This window comes from Miscanthus floridulus, chromosome 18, assembly GCF_019320115.1.
Source record: "Miscanthus floridulus cultivar M001 chromosome 18, ASM1932011v1, whole genome shotgun sequence".
Taxonomy (NCBI): domain Eukaryota; kingdom Viridiplantae; phylum Streptophyta; class Magnoliopsida; order Poales; family Poaceae; genus Miscanthus; species Miscanthus floridulus.
This window is the reverse complement of record NC_089597.1, coordinates 26066263-26075473: the sequence shown is the minus strand read 5'-3', so window position 1 is coordinate 26075473 and position 9211 is coordinate 26066263. Positions and strand designations below refer to the sequence as shown.

The following is a 9211-nucleotide window of genomic DNA, read 5'->3' as shown; positions in this document are numbered from 1 at the left end:
TATGAGAAAACGAAACTTTGAGTGAGACTAAATAGATAAAAAATTTTATTTCAGGGCTAAGGAAGAAAGATAACTTTAAACCAGGGTCATATAAGAAATTTTCTCTCTTTTTTTTTTTTTGCCCATTAGAAATATTTTGAGTATAGTTCTCAACTTCCTGTTGAGAGAAAATGTTTTTTTTTTCTCCTTTTCCTTGTACCTCCGCTGGTTTGGGCCAATGGGCCGTGCCCATGGACACAGCCCAGGTGCAGACACCAGCCGAAGGCATGCACGAGCACGACACTGGCAAACTTCGTTCTTTGTTCACCGCAGCAACAAGCCGGCCGAGCTGAATTCAAACCCTCCCTTGCGTCGGATTCCTGGCGAACACGTATCAGGACCTACGACTTTATAGAGGTCGAGCCTGTGTGCTTTGATTCGTCTTGCCCCACAACAACCGTGGCGTCGTGTGCAGTGCGCCCTTGAATTGACACGCCGCCGCCTCGTTCTGCATCACCGGCCGGCGGCCGCTCGCACGATTTTCGTAGGCGACGAATGGAAGCCGTACCCGTACCAAGGAAAAGCTTCGCCGAGCTGCCCCTGAACTGTTCCGTGCTTCGTCGTCGTCTACTCTACTCGCAGCCGGAGCTCGGCGCCCCATGGATGCTCCAGCCGCTGTGATCTTCACCGTCTCCGGCCATTGTTTGTCCGACCGGCAATTATCAAGGTATACAGAGGACATACTCTAAGTGATGCTGTCGGGTTAGGAGTTCCAGCCACATTCGACAAAATACAATCGATAAAGAGACATTATTACAGGGGACTGTTGTGAAATCATTCTATTGTCTTATCCCTAAGCTCCCATCATGAAGCATGGTAAATGATGGGGCGGCGAGAATAACTTGCTGCATTCATGCAGGGCTCACTAGAGGAAGCGATCGAACCATTCGCTTGCTGCCTTCACCATGTCTACTGTCATTTGATGGCCGATCCCAGGCTCTGCAGTGAACTGACCAGTACAGATAAAAAAATGTTAGTTGACCCAAATAGTGAAAGTTTATATTTCAGAGAGAAACTAGAGCTCTGTTTGTTCATCCAAACCAGTGCCCTTTATGTGATCAAGAGCATGCAGGAGATAATTCAACATATTTTTGACAAATTGTGTTTTCTCTAGAAAAAGTTTGGTATATGCTCTTACGCTCTCACCACGAGTAATATATACTACAGCACAAGAGGCACCACACTAAATCACTAATAAGAGTAGTCAGATATGATGATTGCTACATTCTTCAAGTATTGGACCTGCCATAATCATCCACCTAATACGGTAGTGCACGGACGCATAAACACCATAGTCCCCACAACTCAACATTCAACTGAAGCTGACTCATCTTTAAGACGGAAAACATATAAAGTACGGGAGTCAGGACTACCAGTAAGTATAGTTTCTAAACTGTTAGCAGACCAGACCTAGCTGGTAGTCAGTGCTACTTCTCTGTCAGTCAACAGCAATAATCAGTTCTGCACCAGGCCGAGGCATTATTTCAAAGAATATTCTGGCTTGCATTCATAAGATATATGAAGATATTGAAATGCTTGATAGTTTTAGTTGAACAAGCACCGACATCCCTCCTTGTAAAATGATGAGGATTATAATAATTTGCATGCATCAGCCTTCTACCGGGAGAAAACTCCCAAAATCTTCTCTTGGGTGGCTTTTAATTTGGGCCTAGATTTAGGTATGCTACAACTCTCCAAACTCTTCTTTAAGACTATAATAGTGTTAGATGATGATTATTCAAAACAAAATTAAATCTTTATGATTCTGAATTAGCAAAAGTGATGTAAAGAAAGGTGGGAAGAGACAGTAGTATGCACGGTACCATGAACTTCTCCGCACAACCAGATTCTTCATAAGCCTTAGCAGCTCTTGAAGTAGCTTCTTCTAAACCACTTATTGGGCAACGAGGGTCTTTAGCGCCTATGGGCAAATTAAGTACAAACATCAGAAAATATCCTAGTCCCTCTACTTCAAATTGTAAGTTATTTTAGTTTTCTCCTAAGTCAAACTTGTCTAATTTTGACCAAGTTTATAAAACAATATATCAACATCAACAATATGAAATAAATGGACTATCAAAATATATTTCATGGCGTATCTAATGAATTTCATTTGATGTATAGATGTTTGTGCATATGAGGTCAAAACTAGAGAAGTTTAACTTAGGACAAAGCTAAAATGACTTGCTCCTTCCATTCCAAATTATAAGTCGGTTTGGCTTTTCTAAATACAAAACTTTTGCTATGCACCTACATATGCGCTATGTTTAGATACATAGCAAAAGCTATGTACCTAGAATTCTAGAAAAGCCAAAACAACTTATAATTTGGAATGGAGGGAGTATGTATTAACTACTGAGTTATTATGCTAGCTTCGGGGCCAAGCGCTAAATATAGTTCTCTGGCCCAATCATGAAACCCAAATTAATGCAGATTAGATGTTCCAACTTTCAACCCTCACACAAACAGGTGCTGACACATGGAAGAAAGGTGAGGACTGTCTTAATACTTATGGAAGTAGTATTGGCCAAACAAAAACATTCAGCAACAAATATGCTGGCACTTACCATTTAGAAGGAGCAGCGGCCGCGGTGCAAGCAAAGGAAGTGAATAGGGGGCATCAATTTGCGAGTCCAGACCTGGTGCTATCTTTTCCCAAACCTGGTAAAATATGTAAAACAATGGTAAAAATGTTCATAAATTACACGTCAGAAATAATGAGTCAAATAAACTAAACACTCACCTTTTCAACAACTTGTGTATCTATTTCGCTCTTTCCTAAGTCAATTCTTGCTTCTACAAGAGCAAATAACAGAAAAAACAAAATAAACAATCACATGCAAATGGTTTGAAATAAATATAACAAATTCCAGCCATAATGCTACATTCTTTTGAACCATAAATACAACAGGTGAAGCCCCCACTATAAAATTTTATTATAACCAAAGAAACAACTGTACAAACAAAAGGAAAAAGGAGAGCATTATGACTGGCTACATTATTCAATGCCTAGAATGCTACATTATTCCAATGGCACAAGCATCAACGCTCAAATAGGTGATACAAAGAGATAGTGCATTCCTGCTATTTTGACTGGCTACACTTGCTGTAATATATTCATTTTCCTTTTCCTCTTTCTTCTTCTCCTTCCTTTCACAAAGTGATGCTATTTTATTTACATTAGTCAATAGGTGCCTTGCACCTCCTGTTCCCTTAAAAAAAGAGAGAGACATAGTGCATAGAATCCCACCTTCAAATAAAGGTTTTATGCTATTCACCCTAGCCTGCCACTTGTTGTTATCAATGGCCCACCGGAATCCCTAGCCATAGAAAGGATACAGCTTTACACAGAGGAAATCATAAAATTATGTGCAGTATTTATACCTATAAATTTATACACAATAATTGTATTTGAACCTGAACACCGATTATAGGAACAATGACACTATACCTTGTGTCCACAAAAGCAGCAAACCATGCGTGCATTCCTGTATGCTGCTAAGGTTAGTTAATGAAGTTAATAATCTTATTCAATATAAAGTTGACATCATGATCTGCAATACCTCCAAGCGATTCACCGGTAATCCCAATCCTACAGGGATCGATGTCCTCCCTCTCACTAAGGTGGTCTCCAAGCTTTATCAAGTCCCACACCTGCAGATGTCCAAATTTGGTTAAGATTCCTTGTCGTCATAAATTCTATATCAAATAAAAAGAACTATCACATTTTAAAAAGTATGATATATGTGTTTGTAAGGCACGATACAGTTATGTTACGAGAACCAGGACAAAAGAACAATTCCAGAATTACAAAATTCCAGAATCAAACTAACAAGTTCATAAGGCATGATACAGCCATGTTGACTTAAGGGCCCAGACATGGCCTAGAGATTAGCTTTAAGAGCTGCTTTAAATATAGTACCGTGTCAAAAATAAAAGGCATCGTATCCCCATTCCGCCAAGCCGATTTCAGTGCCTGATTTTAAAAGTAAAAGTAGCAGGGTCAAGCCGAGTGAAATCAATGGATATCACTGTCAAATTTAGTGGGCACAATATGATGTAAGATGGGTCCATGATAAGTAGGTTACATCTATATAAGTGGTTTCCTTGCTGGCCCTTTCACCATGATAGCGAGAATCAATAGCAACACAAATGTAACCCCTGGAGGCATATGCCTGCAAAAAGCAAACTGATCAACTAAAAGATAAAGTTAATACGTTGCATAGGGGTATGCACTTCTTAGCAGAGTTTGAAAGAGGTTATTTTACCTCAAGCAGTGGGCGCAGCCATTCTTTGCATTTGTAAGAGCTGTGCAAGAATACAATAGCTGGTTTTCTTTTAGGGACAGGGTCATTAAGTTTCAGCAGAAGTACAGGTACTCGTCCTTGTTCACCTAGCTGTTTGGAAAAAAGTAATAACAATTTCTGGTTAGGAAAAGAGAAGGAAAATAAAAAACAATAGTGATGGTTCATTCTGCAGATTAGTGCGGGAATGCATGTGAGTCTGGATCTGAGAACCTCAAAAAAGATACCAAATATCAAGGTATGCCCAACTATTCAAGAGAGGGATGGGGAGAACTGGAACTTGTGTGTAAGTAAGTGCCTTGTGACCCCCATGTGCAGTATGTGCGCACTATTATTGCTCTTCTACTGCCTCTTGAGGCTGCTTCGATGTGATTGACTCCTGTAGGCTGTAGGTGACAAGTTTCATCTCAAGCAAGCAAACTGAAGTTTAATAATCTACTTGCAATTGTAATAATAGCATGTCGGCTGTTTTTGGCCAGTTGGTTTCTGAAGTCGTCTTCTTTTTAGATCGATTTGGTGTTAGGAGTTTTATGTGGTAAGGAGTAATTCTCAGTCTGGATGCTGACTGGTTCTGAAACAAAACTTCAGTAGTGCAGTAGCACAGGAGGGTTTGTCTTGGTCTGTTTTTTTTTTCCTCTTCTGCTACTTCAGACGCTTGTATTTCCGTTTATAAATGGAAATGGGTTTTGTCTCGTGTGTAAAAAAAATAATCACTCACAAAGAAATTAGGACTGTTGGACTAATCTGGCCGCTTACCTCAGTGATTAAGTAGAAATTTTCTTCAACCAGCTTCTCCTTGAAGTTCTCCACCTCCTTACTGGGGCATGACTTCATCGGATTTGCCTGAAATATCCCAGAGATACAACAGGCAATCAACGCCTGACATGTCGGTCTCACAAAAGATCTTCGTTGAAATCAAATCCTGACCTCATTGGGCGACAGAGGCTTTTGGTACAACGGGTTCTTCACTGGGCTCCCTTGCTCCACCGAGAGAGGCACTGATGAAAACCAACCCAATTGAAGGCACAAGTTTTCAGATATGGCATATCGTTTGAAGAATTCAGTTTGTAGCATGAACTGTGATTAATTGACTGTTAAGCTTATGCTTGCTGCATCTCAAAAGGTCACACTTTACTCGCTAATTGCTTCCAAGAAACACTTTAATCGCTAGTAAGATCCTGCCCAGATCAGCGATTTTAACCGAACTGCTTAAAGCACTACCAAAGTGGAGTAGTTTGACTCTGAACATTCAAATTCCATCCGCAGCAGAGCGCGCGCGCGAGTTGGGCGGGAGAGAGTCTGACCATGGAGATCGCGGCGGCGGCTGAGCAGGACCTGGAGGAACTCCGACCTGAGCCCCGCGCCGGCGTCGGCGTCGGCGGCGCTGGCGGCCATTTCTCTCCCCGGAAACGCAGCGCCCGCGGCTGCTGTGGTGGCGTCACGGCTGCTGGGAGTGGGAGTGAGACTGGGCAATCTGGGCTTGTTGTACTTGGAGCGGGTCCCCTGCTGCATAGTCAAGTACCCGCCCCGCTCCCTCCCCGAGACGGGCACGTGCGCGAGGTCATCGACGGAGCCCGCGAGGAGGCGGCCCGGACGCCACATGGCAGCCAGCGCGAGTGCGGCGGCGAGCGTGGGCGCTATGATGGCCCTCCTCGGGAGCATCGGCGGCGATATATACCCTGCGCCGCGCGCGCGCCGTGCTGTGCATGTGCCTGTGCGGGCCGCGCCGCGGTGGGGAGTACTAGTATCGGATAAGGTGCGGGCGGTGCTCACGGCTCGCCAGCGCGTCGCCATCGGAGCAGCATGGCGTCTCGTGCGGAGTGGAGCGCGTGCCGTACAGTGAGAACTCGTGCAGACAGCAGACCTGCAACTGCGATGTGATGAGTGATGTGCTCCTCGGACTCCGACGTGGCGTAGCTGCTGGGTTACGTGTACCTGTAGCTGCAAGGCGGCAAGGACTCCCGTGGCTTTGGCTGCTAGCGTCTACGCTGTCTCGATCTGTCCACGCCAGTCTCTAATACCAATCATTAAAACACAACACAACATTCCATCTGTTCGCTTTACGAAAAAAAAATCAGGCTGAAAAGCACTGTGCGTTAATTTATTCTGAGAGAAAAATATTATTTTTTCGCTGAAAAAGTACGGCTGATAAACCATACAAATTTTATAGAGGTTTTATGTACGTTATATAGGATGTCACATCGGTAGAAATAAAGCTTTACATCATGGAGAAGAGATAAGGAAAAACGCTTTATGGGGGACGAAATGAGTGAGCGCGGTTTCCAAAACATTGGAAACCCCGTGAAACTCCATTGAGAGCCTTCGGGGTGTTTGGTTTCACGGACTAAATTTTAGTTCATGTCACATCGCTCGGATATTAATTAGAATGACTAAATATGAGTTAATTATAAAACTAATTACACAGATGGAGACTAATTTACGAGACGAATTTATTAAGCCTAAGTAACCCATCATTAGCATATATTTACTGTAGCACAACATCGTCAAATCATGGATTAATTAGGCTTAAAATTCGTCTCACAAATTAGTCGCAATTTGTGTAATTAGTTATTTTTTAGTCTGTATTTAATACTCCATGCATGTGTTCAAACATCCGATGGGACATGGACTAAAATTCAGTCTAAGGAACCAAACAGACCCTTCGTTTGTTTCATCCCATTCGTGACTTCTTCTTCCTGAGGCCGCTGCCGGAGGTGATGGCAGCCGCGAGCGGGAGGGGATGGCGGCCGCGAGCGCGAGGGGAAGCCGGACGTGGACAAGGCCGCCGCTGCCGGAGGGGATGGTGGCCGCGAGCGCGAGCGCGAGGCCGGGCGTGGACGACGCTGCCGCTGCCGGAGGGGATAGGCGGCCGCGAGCGTGGCAGCCGCGGGCTCGAGCGCGAGCTCCGCCGGCCGCGGGCGCGAGCTCCGCCGAGCGGGGCTCTGCCGGCCGCAAGCGCGAGCGCGGGCTCTGCCAGCCGCAAGCGTGAGCTCCGCCGGGCGCGGGCACGAGCGCGAGCTCCGCCGGACGCGGACGCGAGCGCGAGCGGTGTGGACTAAAGATGGCGACGCCACTGGTGCGCATTGTGTGCAACTCCGAGACGCCCCGGACGTTGCCGGTGATCTAGCAGAGCAGCCCCAACGTGAGGAGCACGAAGAAGAGCGTCGCGATGCATCCTCCATCTATATATATTTGGAAAAAGTCTACTTAACCCCCCACCTATCATACTTGGTCTACTTCACCCCCCAACTATGAAACCGTCTGTTTTACCTCCTGAACTATCTAAAACCGTCTGTTTTACTCCCTGGGCGGTTTTTCAGCGGCGGTTTTGCTATAGTAACAACGGGTTTGCTACAGTAACTATGCGGATCTACTCATGTGGAGTCCAATAAAATTAGATTTTTCATTTTATGATTTTTCTATGATTTACTACGATTTTTCAAAAATTCACCGAAAAATAAATAAAAAAAAAGAAATTCAAAACCATGGGTATTGTAGCACCCACCGTTACTGTAGCAACTGCTGCTGCTGTAGCAAACCGCCGTTGAAAAACCACCCAGGGGTAAAACAGACGGTTTTAGATAGTTAAGGGGGTAAAACAGACGGTTTCATAGTTGGAGGGTGAAATAGACATTTTCCTATGATACTAGTGATTAGCGCAAGGGCGTGCAGCTGGCACCATTTTTTTTTGAAAGAAAAATTAATTGACTAAAAATAGCATCCTTGTAAGAAGCATCAAACGCTTAGTTTTTAATGCAGTTTAGCCTGCTTAACTCCAAGCATCACTGATTACCCAGAATACAAAACGTAAGTAAAAAACTTAAAAGACTATTGGTATGCGTAATAAGAAAAAAAAAGTCTTGATGCCTTTTAGATTTATTTACTTCTGAGCAGGAAGCCGACAATCTAACCTGCACCACCAAAATACTAACACTTCAATTTTCTTGAACCTTTTTAACTTCAGGCATCGCTGAATACCAAGAACACAATTTGCTGAGGAAGAAGCCAAAGTACTATTGGCAGAGATGTTTAACCGCCAAAGTACTAGATAGTTTATACATCTACTGAACAGAGCACTCAGAATTTATGACATTTTTTCTCTAGAAGGATGTTGAAACAATCAAACTGAAAGTGATGACCGGACATTTTTTTTTGAAACAAAGTGCCTGTTCGCCTTGCTGAAACTTAGCTGAAAAATACTGTTCTGGCTAAAATGTTGTGAGAGAAAAATACTGTTCCGGTTGAAAAAAGAAGCCGAACAAGCCAAATTTAAGGTAAGCCGAACGGGGCCTAACACAGAATAAACAGGTAGCACATATTACATAATACATGGGGCTGTTCAGACATCAGTACACGATACATGGTGGTTGTCCAGGCATCATCTAAGGCCTTGTTCGGCTGATCTCAAACCCGGCTTGATCCGCTTCTTTTTTTATTCGGAACAGTATTTTTCTCTCATAGATTCAGTCGTGAACAGTAACTTTCAACTGCTACCGTGTTTTTTGGGGTCAGCCGAACGCCCCCCGTTCGGCTGACCTCAATTCATTACTTCAACATAGCAAATGTATCATTGTAATGTGCATGATCATCCCTTACTAGTATGTGATTAGTGTATATAGTACATGCTTCATAGGATCATGCATAACAAATGAAATGCTTAAATTCATAGCCTACCACTATTGTTTGAATGTTTATTTGATCTAGTGGTTAGTACATGAATTCGTTGATGAGCTAGTGAACCCAAGTACTTGACTCAATTTGGATTGCTAACAAGTGGCAAGTACAACATTGGCAAGATAACCCTTGCAAGAGGTGTGAAGAAGCTTGTGAAAGATCCTTGTGTGGTTTTGATAATTGAGTGATAACCT

General features: G+C 43.6%; 1 protein-coding gene across 2 annotated transcripts; it reads right to left on the bottom strand.

Annotated features, from left to right (window-relative positions):
* Nucleotides 1-777: 777 nt before the first annotated feature.
* LOC136521171 (uncharacterized) lies at nucleotides 778-6177 on the bottom strand. Of its 2 annotated transcripts, none has more exons than XM_066514872.1 (13): nucleotides 5648-6177; nucleotides 5271-5341; nucleotides 5100-5186; nucleotides 4308-4436; nucleotides 4128-4214; nucleotides 3962-4015; nucleotides 3603-3693; nucleotides 3491-3534; nucleotides 3290-3359; nucleotides 2783-2835; nucleotides 2607-2700; nucleotides 1863-1960; nucleotides 778-988 (listed from the first exon to the last, which is right to left on the bottom strand). In XM_066514872.1, the coding sequence occupies exons 1-13, from the start codon at nucleotides 6135-6137 to the stop codon at nucleotides 905-907; spliced, it is 1452 nt and encodes a 483-aa protein (XP_066370969.1). In that variant the 5' UTR covers nucleotides 6138-6177; the 3' UTR covers nucleotides 778-904. The 2 variants fall into 2 exon arrangements, with proteins under 2 accessions (XP_066370969.1, XP_066370968.1); XM_066514871.1 differs by having other exon boundaries at nucleotides 3457-3527; nucleotides 5648-6176.
* Nucleotides 6178-9211: the final 3034 nt, after the last annotated feature.